At 39.0% G+C, this 19317-nt stretch overlaps 1 protein-coding gene across 1 annotated transcript in view; it reads right to left on the bottom strand.

The window, feature by feature from the left end:
• LOC124605316 (eukaryotic translation initiation factor 3 subunit A) overlaps positions 1-19016 on the bottom strand; it is a 62931-nt gene extending 43915 nt beyond the window's left edge. Inside the window, exons 1-3 of the mRNA XM_047136902.1 lie at positions 18635-19016; positions 13958-14154; positions 6179-6327 (exon numbers count right to left, since the gene is read on the bottom strand). Of these exons, the coding sequence (XP_046992858.1) occupies positions 6179-6327; positions 13958-14154; positions 18635-18683 (395 nt within the window). The 5' untranslated portion in view covers positions 18684-19016. The remainder of the gene's footprint in view (positions 1-6178; positions 6328-13957; positions 14155-18634) is intronic.
• Between the last annotated feature and the right edge of the window lie 301 nt (positions 19017-19317).

The following is a 19317-nucleotide window of genomic DNA, read 5'->3' as shown; positions in this document are numbered from 1 at the left end:
AGTGTTGCAAATTATAGTAATTTCCCTGTAGTTACTACAGAAAGAGAAAATATAAGTCAACAAAAGATAAAGGATCAGGACAAAAATGTAAATATAGAAGTAACGAAGAGCAGTAACTGAATAGCAGAAGCATTGAGTCATCAACAGATACACACGAAATACAGTGAAAACTTGCTAGCTTTTGCAATAAATCCTATCTAGAGCACACACACACACACACACACACACACACACACACACACACACACACACACACACAGAGTCCCGGGACTGCATTCAGCAATGGACTAGGGTGGAGGGCGCGTTGTGTTGGGTAAGATGAATTTCCCATTCTAGTCTTGTTGCAGGCTTATACTTGGCCATGAAAGCAGCCATATCATATACCAACTCTGCTGCAATCACTGCACAGCTTTTTGTCAGTATGAGAGTGAACCAGCTGTCCATCAGAATGAATGCCATCACCAAACAGTGACCAAGGACAAAGTTGACTACAGAATGGGGCAACATACAGCTGGGCACAACATATTCAACTTCAATTGCTATCTCATAACTCATGCCAGTCGGATCTAACCCTCCACCACCAGCTTTTCTGAACCACACAAATGACAGCAATACAACCTTCTCTTCCATGACCCTCCCGGCCTCAGTCTCTGTTAACCCACTGCTCCCTAACCCTCCACCCAACAGTTTTCCCCTTCCCCTGTCTTGTCACTCCATCCCAATCCACTTATCCACAGCACCTCCATAGTGAAACCTGCCCCCCCCCCCCCCCAGCTCTGGTACACGTGCATCACACACCTACCGTATTTACTCAAATCTAAGCCGCACTTTTTTTCTGGTTTTTGTAATCCAAAAAAACGCCTGCGGCTTAGAATCGAGTGCAAAGCAAGTGGAAGTTCTGAAAAATGTAGGTAGGTGCCTCCACAACTAACTTCTGCCGTCGAATATATGTAGCACTACACAGGCATGCTTTGTAGGCACAAAGATAAATACTGGTGCCAAAACCTCTGCGTCAGTAAATAAATTTTTTAAAAAAAAAAGGTGGAAGACGAGCTTTTTTTCCTCCGTCCCGAGTTTCGACCACTGCATTTTCATACATTATCCAACGAAGTAAATACAAATTCCGTATTGTTCATCTTTGAATGTAGCAGAATTTCAATATACTACGAAAATCCGACTGACAAGATTGTTTGGGATGTTTGTCAATATGGCCAACTCTACGTTCTGAATTTTTTTCTACCTGTGAGAAGACATGGTTGCTAATCGGAACCTGATGAAATGTGAATCACATGCAGTATTCTCTTCACCATAAGAACAATACGAATATAAACATTTTGCCATGTATTCTTTCGTGTTTGCTACTATCTCATTTAAATCCTGTTGCCTAATAAACTACGAAACTAGAGTGAGACAACAGCAAACGCGGAAGAATATACGTATTGTGTCATGTTTATATTCGTATTATTCTTATGCCTAATAGTGATACAGTCAGAAACGAAGCACGGCAACTGACTAGATTTATAAATCTAAGATAACTAATTTCTGTGCAGAATTTGTTGTACTAAAGAAGCAGCCGCAAAGATTTTCAAACGGAGAAAAATTTTCGCTTGACTCTCGTTCAGAACATGTTCTATTATACGCAGTCTATTATTTGGTTCTTGTTGATCATTATCAAAGAAAGCAGCAGCGTAAGTAACAACAAATAGCAGTCTCTTGCCATTGTTTCGCTAATGAGACGATTCCTCTTTTTTTTTTAATTGTAAGCGGTGGTAGCGTGCACAAAAGCAAGCCATGCCGCGAGCGGCAACAGGCCGTGAACATGCACTATCAGAATGCGACAACCAATGCATGACACAGAACAGTAATGCATTTTCAGCTTAGAGTGACATAAACACCTATAACAAAGAAAACGCACTTATCAGATCAAAGCAAAATAAGCAATTGATTCAAACCAGACGAAGCATGTGAAAAAGGAAGGGTACCCGTATAAATAAGGACAGAGCGCCTGACGCATAGCAATGGCTACCTGGTAAAGCTAAACTGCTAAGAAACTTCCTGGCAGATTAAAACTGTGTGCCTGACCGAGACTCGAACTCGGGACCTTTGCCTTTCGCGGGCAAGTGCTCTACCAACTGAGCTACCGAAGCACGACTCACGCCCGGTACTCACAGCTTTACTTCTGCCAGTACCTTGTCTCCTACCTTCCAAACGCGAAAGGCAAAGGTCCCGAGTTCGAGTCTCGGTCGGGCACACAGTTTTAATCTGCCAGGAAGTTTCATGTAAGCGCACACTCCGCTGCAGAGTGAAAATCTCATTCTGTAAACTGCTAAGCTTACGACTCGAACCAAACTACTGTAGCTGTATCGTCGTTCATTCGACCTAAATTGTGTCTCATATTACAATGGACAAACTTTGTTTCGATTTGGAGGTGCGGCCTAAAACCTTCTCTCCCCTTGAATTCAATCTCTCTCTCAAGTTTCAAGTGCGGCTTAGATTCGGGAATTTTTGTTTTCCTTTATTTCGAGTCTCATTTTTCAGGTGAGGCTTAGATTCGAGTAAATACGATAGCCTGTGCATCTGCTACCCCATCCCCCAGGCATTCTTACCCAGCAAACCCACTGCCTCCTTCCGCACCACTACCTACCCAACCTAACAAGTCTTCCTGCCTCTTACCTCTCTATCCTCCTATCCATCCCAGCATAGTCGACCTGCTGAAATGCAAGCTCGTCACTGTGTACCCAGATGGCACAATGTAGGGGAACAAGGAGGTTGTGTGTGTGTGTGTGTGTGTGTGTGTGTGTGTGTGTGTGTGTGTGTGTGGAGGCGAAAAGGGAGGGGGGCGGCTCAACAAAGGATTTATCCCAAAAACCAGCAAGTTCTTTCTCTTTTGTGTGCGCCTGTCAACAATTCAATGCTAGTGATATTCACCAAATGGTGTCCTTTACTCCTAAATTAATTACATTCTACCAGAACTGTCCTACTGAATTAAAATAAGTTTTAAATTAAAGGCTGTGATGAATTAACATAACATACTCAAATGCCAGAATATCAAAACAGTTGACAGCTCAAAAAGGACACAATAGAACATAAAAGAAACAAAACAGTGAAACAAAAACATTGACAAATGAAGTCATTAAAATGATTATATAGTTCTAAAAATGCTGAGATGCACTGAGAGCCTGAGAAATACAGATACAAATACAGCATGGGAAGGAGAGTGCTGTGAAAGAATAGAGAAGCAAAATGGCAACAAAATAATTATTCATATTTGAATATTCATATTGAGGTGCTATGTTGAACACAATACTGACATATGTAACAGAACAATGGTTGTAGGCCTAAGTACTCAATGAGAGATGAGAAAAGTGAAACATTTTATTGCCACCAATAATATGATGAAATGGAGCTTTTGAAGTGATCTATAGCTGAAAAACAACATAACATATTGGTGTTTGCTGCATGCATTGATTACAAAGGAGCAGAAATGCGGAAAGGGAAATGAAGACATGAGTCTCTATGTTAGCACGAATGTTACCAATTGCACAATATGAAGATACTAAAAGCGAATATTATTCAAAGAATTCTGCACGGAACAGGGTGTGATTTTCTAGCAGCAAAATAAAGATGGTAAACATTACAAAGATGATAACCTCTCGGCGTACAGGAGCAGGAATGGTTTTTAGCTACAAAAGAGATTTATATGGAAACCTAATGATGTTAACTGGAGCCAACTTAGTATAGATGTTTGTATACAAATGAAATTCAGTGGATATGGCCATTTAGAGGAGAGTCATAACTTGAAGAAAAAAAGAGGTTTGCCTGAGGCAACAAAGTGGCACGGAGATGGGTGTTCTGAGGCACAAGGGTAGGATAATTAAAAATACTTTTTCTGGTTTTACCTCACTGGGAAAGTCATACTTCTTATCATTATAAAGACACATTTATCCACGCAAAATAATAATTTCAGCGCGTTTCTGGTCTTACCTGGTTTTACATGCATGGGCGTTGCAAAACACATTTACATTTAAAATCTACATAGCTGTTTATATCATAAGGGTGTTTGGTCAGCAATTAGAAGCTCATTCAACAGTACAAACCATTGTGACGGAATGTATGACAGTTACCTTAACATGTTAGCCGCTCCCACAGTTTACAATCCCAATAAATGAAGTTGCATCATATTCCTCATCTTCATTTCATTACGTAAAGTTTCCCATCACTGGCAGGGTCTTTCCCAAATGTTTCCTCCACTCCTTTAGCCATCTGTCTCTCAACCTTCTCTTTGCTATTTCTCTTTCCATCATCATCTGTTACCACTTTGTTTGTTTATCACAACAGTTATTGCTACCACAGACTGAAGTCACCACATAGCCCAAGGTTACGGTTAGAATCAGACAAAAGAGTTTACATTAAACTAATGCCACCACAATTGTTTTTCACACTAATGCAGTAGCTGCTGCACATTACTGACTACTGTTTTGCAAATACATTATACATTCAAGGTGTACATCATCAGAATTCAATAGAACTGCTTCATATTGCTGCTACCAGATACTCCTTCACATTCAGCTGTCCCTCACTGGTTACTTACAACCAGCTATTGGCGCATATTCTTGCAATCACAGGGACTGGCACCAATATTTCTCCACAAAACCACTTAAGAGCAAACATCTATTCTTCACTTACCCACTCTTGAAATACAAAAGTTAAATAACTTTTACTTGTTTATCACATTTGTAGAAGAGTCGTTAGTACCTAATTACGTAACTGTAAATGACGGCACATAATGGCATATAAAATATATAGCCACGTAAATATGAGTGTCAGTTTAAAGGTAGAGTTTCCCTATTTTTCTAAAAACAGAAAGCACTGGTTATTTTCAGAGCCATTTACATTGATTTAATGCTTAAACATTAATATATTTCTCTATATAATAGCCCTTTCTATTCAGGCATTTTTGGAGACAGTGCTCCAACTATTTTATCAACATTTTGCAAAACTTGCCAGCAACCCATTTGACTTCATCATCAGTTTGGAAGTGTAGCCCACCCAAATGTTTCATGAATTTCAGGATTAAGTGATAATCACTAGGGGCTGCGTCCAAACTGTACGAGGAGGGGTGGGGGAGAATGACGGTCCAGCCAAAACTTATCAGGAGATCCTGAGTTTGATTACAGATGAAGGTTTGAGTGGTGTTATGAGGCAGCATCAATGCTTTGTTCAATTTTCCTCTATAGTGGCTCTGAATCACACATCAGAGTTCTCTTGGCACATCACAAACCTGTCTCAGCTTATCATCATTCCAGGAGATGAAGTCATTCAGTAATATCCCTTACAGTCCCAAAACACAATAGCTATCACTCTGCCAGCAGACTGCTTTTGTTTAAAATTTTTCAGCTTATGTGATTATGGGTGGAACCACGCTGTTGTTAAGTTTCGGGTGTGAAATGAAACAGCTACATTTTGGTGCCCATAACGACAGATTCCAACAATTCTGTCCTCGTCTCCAAATTGTTTGAGAAACTGTCTGACACAGTCAACACATTGCTGCTTGAGGTCTTCTGCAAGCATTTGTTGGATGCATCACATGCAAACCTTGTGATATGCCAACTTTTCAGGCAAAATTCTCTCAACTAAGCTCGATAGATCGTTACCCTTCAATTTTCGAGCATTTTTCTCTCGACCTTTTCAGTGGTCTCGTCTGAAATGAATGGTCTTCCACTCAAATCATAACTGTGGAAGTCCACGTGGCCGATAATGCACACCCTACACCATTTGCAGACATGTTGAATGCCCACACACGTTTTGGCATAAACTTAGCACAGTTGAATATGTTTAAAAACCTGTTAACTGCACAGCTTCCACACTCGGCAGTAGTGACAATAAAAATTCTCACTGTAGACGATTGCTAGGCGAATAGTGAATGGCGGAGAGAAGCAAGGAAGGTAGGGATGGAGAGTGGGGCCAGTTGCTGTGCACGGCACTGTTGCTGGGTTTTGCCAAACACCTCTCCTAGAGGATCTACCGCTTTGGGAATCCTACCCTACTTTTGAATCAACCCTCTTATTTTACAGGTGAATTTACATCTTAATACTTAGCATGAAAGTGGTCTATAGAACAGGCAGTTAATGAAAAAAAATATTCATTTTGTGGCTACAGATTCACAAAGTAGTATTACCTTAGGAGTATGCTCTCCGGTGTAGCCAACATATCAAGATCATCAATGTCTACCACAGCTTGTTGTGACTGCTCACGAGCTGATTCTGTTCTCTCCTCAGCTGTTCTCAAATATCCGCGAATCACATTCTCTAGTGAAGAAACATTTACCTGAAAAGAAAATATTACAATAAGCACAAATTTACAGCACATCAATGAGGTCATTACAGCCAGAACATGAGCTCCGACTGCAGAAGGACACTGCACGAAAGAAAAATTGGCAATGTCCTTTTCAGAGGACCCATTCCGGCATTCAAAGGGAAACTACAGAAAGCCTTCATCTACAAGGCTGAAAGGGGATTGGAACCCTGTTCCTCTCTGATGAGAGTCCAGTACTTTAGCCACTGCCCCACCTTTGTGGGTACAGAGGTGGCTTATGGGTTGCTATGAAGTAAAGAGTTTCATCAAAATTGTGAATAAGGAATGAAAGACTAGCTAGGACTGAGTACATTACAACTTCATGGAACTCACAAGAGATTGCAGAAATAAATATTACTCCTACAGTAACAAGCAATAGTTATAAAACATAATATCATAGCTGTCACAGTAATTATGCCAATAATTACAAACTGTGAAAAAGATTAACAAAGCACGAAAACTTTTATGCACACTTTCACAGCTATCTTGGTGTAAGACATGCGAGAGGAGAACTAGAAAACTTAAGTCAATAACTTATTTGCAAACTAGATACTGCAGAAAATTATTCAAGCTAAAGATCAGCAGATACATCACAACAACTAAAACCACTGATATTGCTATTCTCTTTACATTTATTAACCCCACAACTGTTATTAAAGGTAAGTATAGAAAATTTAGAGCTAGTTATCACAACTTCCAGCTTTTTAAGGTGTTCTCTCTAGGTAAAGCCAGATATAAAAGAAGTGAGTAGAACACTGGCAAAAGGAAGTCTTTATGCGATTAGAATTAGAATCAAGCAAAATACACACTTCATCAATATACAGGGTGGGGCAGTGTATTAATTAATAAAAAGCCATTATGGAGCAAAATTATACATTGAAATCAGTAGGGTACAACTATAAATGAATTTTGTGAGGTGTCAAACAACAGGCCTTGCAAATTATGTACCTCACTGTTAATACACTGATGCAGCCAGTTTCTGAAGTTCCAAGTAACTTTTTAACGCAATGATTTCGGAATGAGGCCTACTTCAAGGCATATTGCACGCTTCGAGATCCGTAGGGACCTGGGTTGACGTTTATAAATCTCTCTGGAGGTAGCCCCATAAAAAATAGTCATATGAAGTTAAACATGGTGAGCGGTGCAGACCATGGAATGGAATGTCACCATATGGAGAGAGAAAGCAACCAGGGCAGATTTTCCTCAACACAGTAATAGAATTTCTAACAGTGTGCACCATGGCGCCATCCTGCTGAAACGACATTAGTCCCAAATCCATCTGCTGAAATGGTGGTTCAAACAAATTGTTGGATTATGTTGACATAACACTCAGAATGGATGGTGAACCATGGTCATTGTCATCAAAAAGTAAGACCCAATGATGTTTTCACTACTGATTGCGCACCAAACTCATTTCCTCACCGTGTAAAGTGCCCTTGTGAATTGCCCTAGGGTTCTCACCACTCCAATGATGCATATTCTGCTTGTTAACACACCCAAAAACATGGAAATGCAATTCATCACAAAAATCATGGGCATCTTGAGCAAAGTTTGGAATCAACATTTCACAAGCCTGTAATCAATTTTGTCAGTATCATTGTGATAGTTCCTGAACAATGACCATCTTGTACGTGTTGAAATGAAGGTCTTCGTGGAAAATCTGATACACAGTACAATTAGAAAGTGCTAGGTGGATACTTGCTTGAAAGCAGAATGCTTTGGAGATTGCCAAATCAACCTCCTAAAAGCATTTCAAGGGGGGAATTTGATGACGAGTATGATGGCGACGTTCGGTCTGTGAGGCACTCAACTGCGCAGTTATCGGTGCCCGTACAAATTCCCAATCTTTACACAGTCCAATCTCTCCACTTTCACGAATGATGATGGAATGATGAGGACAACACAAACTCCCAGACCCAGGTGGAGAAAATCCCCAACCCTGTCAGTAGTCAAACCTGTGATCAAGAGGCAGCAACGCTAGTCACTACACCACAAACAACAGACATGATGAGTATGCACTGCATGCTGCATTGAGACAATAGACTGGTTTTAGGGAAAAGGACATTTCGACAGCAAAAGCATATGGTTCATTCAACCAAGCCAGGTTTGCAACTGCAATGGCACTAAGGGAAAACTTCCACTGCTATTGCATCGTTAGGGACCATCTCAACTCTGCCAATACCTTCCCTCCCTTCACGTCATTTCGAAAGCAAGCGTACTTCCCTGCCTCACCCTGTATTTGTGGATCATGTTCCTGTGAATTCCACGAAGGATTGCTAAGCACTGCTGTGAGACAATGGAAGTCGCACAGACTGATAAAGTACTACAGACACTGATGGAGTTTGACATCCCATTTTTTTTAGTGTTGAAAGCCACACACATGATGTGGAATTCCAAATGAAATAGAACTAACCTTTTAAGTCAAAATCATGTTATTTACCAATGGATAAAATAATGCAAACTATCTGAGACGCTGCTAAAGAGAAACAGTCTGTTGAATTGCTCATTTACTCACACAACTCTCTCTTGGCTTCATGAGACTAGGTGGGTTTCAACTGAGAATATAGCTTATGGGTTCCATAACAGTAAACTACAGTGCTGACTACTATAGTGGTAACCCCAATTGGGAAGCAGGTCGCAAACTGGGTACATTCTTCAGTAAATAAGGGTCTTTTTACACATGAGATGTTTCCTTTAACTACGGAATCTGCAAGAATAGTTTAACGTACAAGACTCAACAGAAGTATAACGAATCCCAGCAGACTTTTACAAATGACAGTTTTGTGATGTAGAATTGGATCCTAAACCACATTAAAATGTCACAATTTAGAGTTCTGTACAGAGAAAGCATGGCTATATTTTCATTTTTCCTATCTTGGGCCATAAAATTTGACAGTTCCTCCCTTTCAATATACTTTAACTTTGTTTGTTATCTACTTTAACTACTCCACACAATGGTTTATATCATTCCTAGCACACCTATTCATCTGACTTACACCTATTACAGTAACTGTAGACTCTGACCACAGAACATGCTTGTCATATTCTATGAACAAAACAGCCTCAATTATGTTTTTATTTAGCTGTAATTATTGGATTTGACCAAATTATCCCATCTCCAAATCAAAAACTAATAGGCTGATAATTAGCTATTACCAGTGTTGGCTGATGCACATCACTGGTTGTAAAGAGGTGCACCATTTGACATTGGTTGCAGCAACCATCATCTTGTATTTTGGTTTTAGGTATGGAGATGATTTAATTCGGACAAAACTACCAATTACAACATAACAACTGAGGTCAGAACTTATATTTGTTAAATAATACAGGTAGATCACTTCTATCTCCTGTAACACTATGTCACCGCTCTGCAGGATAGACTTAGCCCTTTCTTGACCAGTGCGCTATGTGTGTCCCACATACAAATTTCTTTCCCTAGGTTCACAAGGATATGAATGACAGATCTGTAATGTGGTGCAATCTAGTGTTGAAGGTATCAGCAGTTTGGAACCAACAGGCTCACTGTTTGGCACCTAATTCACAAGATATTGTTTAATCATATCAGTTGCGCATTAACTGTCTTATGTTTTGGCAGTCTTATGTACTTCTTCCCTGTCTGCAATTGATAAACTCAGTAAAGGTACTTGTGGTCTTTTTTACATTGTTTGCTACAAATGTACAGATTTGTGCACATATCCATAGAAAAAAGGCTTTTAAATTCGTTTAGAGATTTTGCCTTACAACCAATGTGTGTAGAGAATTTCTATGCGCCATTTGTTCATACTTGTGTCTACATTGTTACATTTATTTATTTCATTCAGTTCTGTAATCTTATTATTTTTTTCTTTATTTGATATGAAATGGGAAAATTCGTGGTTTGCTTTTTCTGAAGAGTTCTCGACTTGTCCTCTATTTCTCCAAGTGAAAAGCTGCCTTACACCATTAAGGTGAAAAGAAAGCTGGTTACATTTTCCTCCACTGCTATTGATCAAACCAGTGTAGATGTTGGATGTTGGGCAGGATCTACCTGATTACGTACCACCAGTATTTTCCTTGTGATTGATCTCATATCTTCGGGTGGTGAACAGCTGACAAAACTGTAAGTGGCTTATTATCTTGCCATTTTACTGACCAGTGTGCTATGGTAGGGGTAATGCAGGAGTAGGTTTAATAATGAATAAAAAATAGGAGTGCGGGTAAGATACTACCAACAGCATAGTGAACGCATTATTGTGGCCAAGATAGACACGAAGCCCATGCCTACTACAGTAGTACAAGTTTATATGCCAACTAGCTCTGCAGATGACAAAGAAATTGAAGAAATGTATGATGAGATAAAAGAAATTATTCAGGTAGTGAAGGGAGACGAAAATAGTCATGGGTGACTGGAATTCGACAGTAGGAAAAGGGAGAGAAGGAAACATAGTAGGTGAATATGGATTGGGGCTAAGAAATGAAAGAGGAAGCCGCCTGGTAAAATTTTGCACGGAGCATAACTTAATCATAGCGAACACTTGGTTCAAGAATCATAAAAGAAGGTTGTAAACATGGAAGAATCCTGGAGATACTAAAAGGTATCAGATAGATTATATAATGGTAAGACAGAGATTTAGGAACCAGGTTTTAAATTGTAAGACATTTCCAGTGGCAGATGTGGACTGACCATAATCTATTAGTTATGAACTGTAGATTAAAACTGAAGAAGTTGCAAAAAGGTGGGAATTTAAGGAGATGGGACCTGGATAAACTGACTAAACCAGAGGTTGTACAGAGTTTCAGGGACACCATAAGTGAACAATTGACAGGAATGGGGGAAAGAAATACAGTAGAAGACGAATGGGGAGCTCTGAGGGATGAAGTAGTGAAAGCAGCAGAGGATCAAGTAGGTAAAAAGACGAGGGCTGGTAGAAATCCTTGGGTAATAGAAGAAATATTGAATTTAATGGATGGAAGGCGAAAACATAAAAATGCAGTAAATGAAGCAGGCAAAAAGGAATACAAACTTCTCAAAAATGAGATTGACAGGAAGTGCAAAATGGCTAAGCAGGCATGGCTAGAGGACAAATGTAAGGATGTAGAGGCATATCTCACTAGGGGTAAGATAGATACAGCCTACAGGAAAATTGAAGAGACCTTTGGAGAAAGGAGAGCCACTTGTATGAATATCAAGAGCTCATATGGAAACCCAGTTCTAAGCAAAGAGGGGAAAGCAGAAAGGTGGAAGGAGTATATAGAGGGTCTATACAAGGGTGATGTACTTGAGGACAATATTATGGAAATGGAAGAGGATGTAGATGAAGATGAAATGGGAGATACGATACTGCGTGATGAGTTTGACAGAGCACTGAAAGACCTAAGTCAAAACAAGGCCCCAGGAGTAGACAACATTCCATTAGAACTACTGACGGCCTTGGGAGAGCCAGTCCTGACAAAACTCTACCATCTGGTGAGCAAGATGCACGAGACAGGCGAAATACCCTCAGACTTCAAGAAGAATATAATAATTCCAATCCCAAAGAAAGCAGGTGTTGACAGATGTGAAAATTAATGAACTATCAGTTTAATAAGCCACAGCTGCAAAATACTAACGCGAATTATTTACAGACGAATGGAAAAACTGGCAGAAGCCGACCTTGGGGAAGATCAGTTTGGATTCCGTAGAAATGTTGGAACACGTGAGGCAATACTGACCTTACGACTTATCTTAGAAGAAAGATTAAGGAAAGGCAAACCTACGTTTCTAGCATTTGTAAACTTAGGGAAAGCTTTTGACAATGTTGACTGGAATACTCTCTTTCAAATTCTAAAGGTGGCAGGGGTAAAACACAGGGAGCGAAAGGCTATTTACAATTTGTACAGAAACCAGATGGCAGTTACAAGAGTTGAGGGTCATGAAAGGGAAGCAGTGGTTGGGAAGGGAGTGAGACAGGGTTGTAGCCTCTCCCCGATGTTATTCAATCTGTATATCGAGCAAGCAGTAAAAGAAACAAAAGAAAAATTTGGAGTAGGTACTAAAATCTAGGGAGAAGAAATAAAAACTTTGAGGTTCGCCGATTACATTGTAATTCTGTCAGAGACAGCAAAGGACTTGGAAGAGCAGTTGACTGGAATGGACAGTGTCTTGAAAGGAGGGTATAAGATGAACATCAACAAAAGTAAAACGAGGATAATGGAATGTAGTCAAATTAAGTCGGATGATGCTGAGGGAATTAGATTAGGAAATGAGACACTTAAAGTAGTGAAGGAGTTTTGCTATTTGGGGAGCAAAATAACTGATGATGGTCGAAGTAGAGAGGATATAGTATGTAGACTGGCAATTGCAAGGAAAGCGTTTCTGAAGAAGAGAAATTTGTTAACATCGAGTATAGATTTAAGTGTCAGGAAGTCGTTCTGAAAGTATTTGTATGGAGTGTAGCCATGTATGGAAGTGAAACATGGACAATAAATAGTTTGGACAGGAAGAGAACAGAAGCTTTCGAAATGTGGCGCTACAGAAAAATGTTGAAGGTAAGGTGGGTAGATCATGTAACTAATGAGGAGGTATTGAATAGGATTGGGGTGAAGAGAAGTTTGTGGCGCAACTTGACTAGAAGAAATCGGTTGGTAGGACATGTCCTGAGGCATCAAGGGATCACAAATTTAGTATTGGAGGGCAACATGGAGGGTAAAAATCGTAGAGGGAGACCAAGAGATGAATACACTAAGCAGATTCAGAAGGATGTAGGTTGCAGTAGGTACTGGGAGATGAAGGAGCTTGCACAGGATAGATTAGCATGGAGAGCTGCATCAAACTAGTCTCAGGACTGAAGACCACAACAACAACAACAACAACAACAACAACAACAACATTTTACTGTTGATACACACCCTTCTATTTGGATGATGATGTGCATTGAGACACACTCAGAAAACAGTTTTCAGTGAGGAGCACAGGAAGCAATGCAGAACACGGAAGCAAGAGATATGGATTAATTTCATATGCAGCTGCTATAAACAACTATGTATTCAGCTACGTTTTGAAAAAAATTCATACATTTGTTAAGCTGTGAATAAATAAATTTGTTTCACATAATAAAGGTACTTTCTTCTTTTTACAAATCCTAATCCCCAGTAAAAAAAATTATTTGAAGTGGGGCGTGTGTGTCCTGCTGGATGCGAGGAGGAATAAATTTCTAGAACCATTAATTCCTCCTCGAGTACAGTGGGATTTGTGATGGCCCACTTAAAATAATTATAAAACTACACATAACAATCTAAATTTAGAAACAGGGCCTGACTCTGCATTTATTCCAAAAGTTATTTTTTTACAATATTATGAGAAATTTTAAATACCAGCCCTTCCCTTCCATCACAATTATATTTTACCTTTTCTGCATTAGCTCTCCTTGCGTTCAATTTTTTCACAGCTGTATTTACGAAAGTAACAAGAACTTTCACAATGAGTAACAACTGATTTTCATGTGTGTATATGTTTTCGTAATTAAACACATTATATAATCTTCATGCCAATGGCAGAACGGGACTGAAATACAGTAAATTCTGAGTTGTATTTCATTACCATACACATAAGTATATAAAAGCTATCAGAGAACACAACACTTACCGACTGGAACATGTTTCGGTACTGGAATAACCCTTCCTTTGCAATGTGCGATTTCTTCAGCTCGACACACAGGTCCAAATATTTGAACATGATTGGTTCCAGGACACTCTCGCTCCAATTGTATGCCCATTTTTTATTGCGAAAAACTTCATATAAAGTATCTAGCGCCCTTGCTGGCTTTCCCACTTCAATAAATTCTGTAAAAAAAGAGAATTTTACAATACTTTTTTTTACTAATACGAAGTTTTATGCATTATCAATATGGAGGGAACCTCAACTACACAGTGCGCAGACACTTAGGGAGAGTATTTTTCACCAAATGTGTTAATATCACATGCAACACAAGAATTATTAACACAACTAATGTTCAGAAATAAATGTAATCTGAATCTATGTAAATTTCCCCATTCAGCACTGCACTTCTAGATGGGAAACTGATTCTTAGTCATCCTGCTGGGCATACTTCCAGGAAAGCTGCCCTCCTCCTCCTCCTCCCCTCCCCCTTTTCAAAAACTACAACTGCTCACTCTTTACTTTGCCTACAGACAACTGCTGCCTTGTCTTTCCTGCAGTTGGGTTAACTTTCATGTACTAGAAAGTGGCTCAACTATTTTCACACATGAAACTGGTCAATAGGATTTGTGATGTTGACTGTTTGGCTTTGAATGGCACATTAATTTTGGCAGCACATATTTAGAATTAAGTGGTGGTGGTGCTGGTGGTTAGTGTTTAACGTCCCGTCGACAACGAGGTCATTAGAGACGGAGCGCAAGCTCGGGTTAGGGAAGGATTGGGAAGGAAATCGGCTGTGCCCTTTCAAAGGAACCATCCCGGCATTTGCCTGAAACGATTAAGGGAAATCACGGAAAACCTAAATCGGGATGGCTGGAGACGGGATTGAACCGTCGTCCTCCCGAATGCGAGTCCAGTGTGCTAACCACTGCGCCACCTCACTCGGTTGGAATTAAGACACAGTGGCGACTAACCTGTAGTGTTGGTCAGGTCTAGGTTAGGCTTCAAGCCAATATATTTATTTTGGGGTGGGAACATCAACATGTAAGATATCAAAAGCAGTTAGTGACGAGTTCAAGTAGTGAATCAATAGAATCACACTGACAGCTCCTACGTTTCTGACATCACTAGTCAAAGCTGACAGCTTGTATTGCTGACACATTTGGTGTCAACGGAAGTGTCCGATTCCACCGTCTGCTTTGACCCATGACGTAAGGGTGTTGAGGCATGTGACGTCATTACGACGCAAAGTTTGAGTTGGTTGTATTTGTAGACGTCTTCTTGTGATTGCCTCCCCCCCCCCTCTCTCTCTCAATCTAATTTTTGAGGTGTTTTGGTTTTGTTTTTTTGTAGTTGTAGGTGGTGGTTTTTCATATCAATAGTTATGGTTGACCTATATAGGTCAAGGGAAATGACCGATTCCAATTTTCGTAGTTTTCTATGTAGGTATTGGTGATTTGGTATCATCAGCTGTGGTCAAGGGAAATGCCTGATTCCAATTTTTGTAGTATTTGCTGTAGATGTTGGTGTTTTGGTATCAGCAGCAGCGGTTGACCTATATAGATCAAGAGAAGTGTCCGATTCCTGTAGATTTTGTAAGTTTTTTGTTCGTCATTTTGTGTTTTGGGATTGTGGTGTCTTTTTTACTGTTATATTTAGCTTGCCCCCCCCCCCCCCCCTAAAACCACCCAATTTCCAGCAGCTGCCTCTTTAGTTTGATTGTATTTTTGGAGGGATATGTTATTGTCTCACTTATATGTATTTTTGTGTTTGTTGCCGTGAGTATGTAGTTACGTCATAGGTGCCATATTAGAGAAGCTTAGAATAGCCACTTCCACCATACTGATGACATCATTCGTCAAAGCAGATGGCTGGAATCTGATACTTCCGTAATCCCCATATTGGTAACTTTTGAAATATATGACAAATGATGGATGTGAGCAATATATAACAAGAGTCAATATCTTATTTGACACTGAAGCAGCCAATTTTTTTCTTCTGCATAACATACAGTCAGGACTTATAACTCATTGATGACGAAACTGTTAGAGATGGCTCACTATACGGGTTGAGGCAAGAAATCAATCATATGTCCTTTTTGAGGGAACCAGTCTGGCATTTGTCTGAAATGATTTTGGGGAACCTACAAAACCAAAATGGTCGAAATAGGATTCAAATAGGTGCCCTCCTAAAAGCAAGCTCTTTGTAACACTGCGCAGATTTTTGTCGATAACATGCCCCCATCCCCTCACAACATATTCAATGATTTAGCACCAAAAATAAAACACGTGAAGTCCAGTGCACACTGCTGATATACACATGCTGATTTCTATTAACAACAATAAATCACATAATCTTTAAGGAATCTAATTCCCATGTACAAAAGACCACCAAATTTCTGATTACTTCATAAACAAATTAATGTGTTGAATATCTGAAGTTAAGCATACAAATGAGGAAAAGTGTAAAAAAAAAAAAGCTTTGAAATTGTGTTTAAACTTTGTTCGAAGTCACTAAGTGCTCTATCAAACACTGGATGTGTACAGTCTGGGTAATTTGCACTCTGTTTTACACAAATGTTAGTTTTTCACTCATCTCAATGTTTGTGATATGTTTCCTGAACTGTGTGTTGTACAATGATACAATTTTGCAGCCACATTCAAGAGTATATGTGGACATTGTCTGCAAAAGGAGTAAGTTGTAAAAAGTATTAAATTAAAATGTCATGCTTGATGTGGCAATTTTACTGGATGAACAGTGAAAATACAATAAATGAAACTTTTTCCCTGTTCAACAAGAAATAAGATTCATAAAAATTTGCAAGTTTGTTGCAAGTCACCAAGTGCTCTCATTCTAAAATAGTGGATGAAATTAACCTACAGAAATTGTGTATAGTCAGTTATACTGCTCTAAGACATGTACACCAATTCTAATAATATTTTTTTTAAACTGTGTTAAACCTCATTTCAAATTCAATCAATAATTATACGAAATACTGAAAATCAAATTTCTGTTGCTCCCCTGGAAGCCATCAGATAAGCAGTTACATAGGTAGGGTAAACACACAAAAATTTCATCAATTATGTTGCTCAACAACAATGAAGGCCAGTACTTTTCTTACTTCAGCAACATCATAAAAATGTACTGTTCCTAAGATGGGATTTAATGCATATCTTGCATGTTATCAGCAAAAGTGACCCTTTAGTACGGGATCACTTTCAAAGTAAATATACATTAACATGTGTGAAATTTAAAGATTCTTTTCTACTTCTCAAATATTTCACCTTCTTTCGTGATCTGGATAAATATTTGTTTCATTTAGTATTCCATTCTCAATATATATCCTACCTTTCATATCAATTACGATATAGATAACTGGGCACTTGCCTATACTTTTTGCACACAGTAAGAAGTCTATACATTAAACACTTACTTATAAATATTGTTCAATTTCAGAACTGTTTCTAGTAGGCTAACTGTACTTCCAAATGAGCCAGGAAGAATAATTAGACAACGAAAAAAATATAGCTGTAACTAAAACGAAGCAGTAAATAAGAAGAAAATGAAACTTAACTAATTTTAGGAAGGCATCCACGTGTTCAATCTTATTTTTAAGAATATAGCAAGAGAAACAATACTATGGAATGAACATTCTCCATAACTCTGCCTTGCTATAAATTTCTGTTCTTTAACTGCACTGCCGCCTCTAATGACCTCGATGTCAGTGGCATGTTAAACACTAATCTTTCTTCATTACACAGGCAATGGCAGGAATTAAAAACTTTCAAAACTCCTACTAGAAACACACATTACTGTATCTGACAGGTTATGCCGTACATTTGAAATATACATTAAAAATTTAAAAAAAAATGTACTAACAAGAAAGGTCATATGTGAAAGTTCCCTGCCTTTAGTTAGAGACCGAAGTTTTTATGTTCCTGAGAAATCTGGGCATGAACAAATGGCCTACCAAACAGAAACATCCATATATTTTGTAAAGAAAAACTTCCACAACACCTTTAACCATATCGACAAGATTTAAAGGAATTTGCAACTATTTACGGATCTGTGTTACATGATGAGGCACTGGAAGACAGTGATGTAGAGCGCAAATAGCTGAATTATTTTCTAAAAAATGACATTTTATGGCGGTGCAATACCTATCTCATTCACACATTAGCATCATAAAAAAAACAACTTCTTGTATTCGTGTCACTGAAAGTATGTCAGTTGTGTCTAAATCGGGTTGATCCCAATAAATTAGGCTGTGATCTATCCATAATATTATGCCATTTCTTCGAAATTTGCTGAAGCTCATCTATCTGCCGGAAAAACGCTCACAAAAGAGATAGACATATAACGCTCTCAGCGACAAAAGGGGTTCGAGGGGATATATATCTAGTCACGAATACAAAAGAAAAATATCAATAACGCACATTTATATAGTTCGGAAATGAGCGTTTTAATAAGAACGGCAGCATGCAATGTCAAATACTTGTTGACAGCTGTTCACTTCTTCCTATACTTCCATCCGCATCATTATAGAATTGAACGAATATTTAAACAAGGAATAAAACAAAGTCTTGAAATATTGTTCATTCTAAACATAATCAGCCGAAGAACTTAAAGAAGGCATGCCATCCATATTGCGAAAAATTCACTTACCATTAGCTCGTTTAAGAGCGTTCTCAGGTCTTTGCACGTATCGTGCCATTTTCGAAGATTAGTAATCTTCTTTTTACATAGGAATTAACAAACTAAATTCGTAAAAACGTGCAATTTAAAGCAAAAACCCGTCATACACCACAACCCAACCACACGTTGACCTACACAGGAGAGGAAGGGAGCCAAAACCACGTGACGTCACGAAAGCGCTATTAGTATCTGTTTTGCAGTACTGATTTCTAAAAAGGCTTGATTTGACTCTTATGGGAAACCGGATTATTATAAAATACGCGAAAATTTGTATGTCTGTGATTGAACAATGACACCAAAACTACATGCACAACTATTACGTGTAATCATTAGCTATGTATCACACGAGTGGTTTGTCTTCCGGTACGGAGTTGATGATCTTTAGATTTTCATATTTAATCAAAGAAGATAATGTGTTGAAGTAGAGTCGCACATCGCCAGAGACGGACGGAGACACCTTAAGGCCCGTCCACACGCAACGATCTGTCTGCACAAAAGTCTGCGCACATCACATCTGCGCAGACAGATCGTTGCGTGTGGACAGAAGATTTGCACCAACCTGAGATGTGTGCAAACCTGGAAGTTGGAGTTGGAGGTTTGAGCGAAACCTCTCAAATCTGTGGGTTCAAACCACATCTGCGCAGACAAGTTGG

This window comes from Schistocerca americana, chromosome 3 (assembly GCF_021461395.2).
Source record: "Schistocerca americana isolate TAMUIC-IGC-003095 chromosome 3, iqSchAmer2.1, whole genome shotgun sequence".
NCBI lineage: Eukaryota > Metazoa > Arthropoda > Insecta > Orthoptera > Acrididae > Schistocerca > Schistocerca americana.
This window is presented reverse-complemented; position numbering and strand designations above follow the sequence as displayed.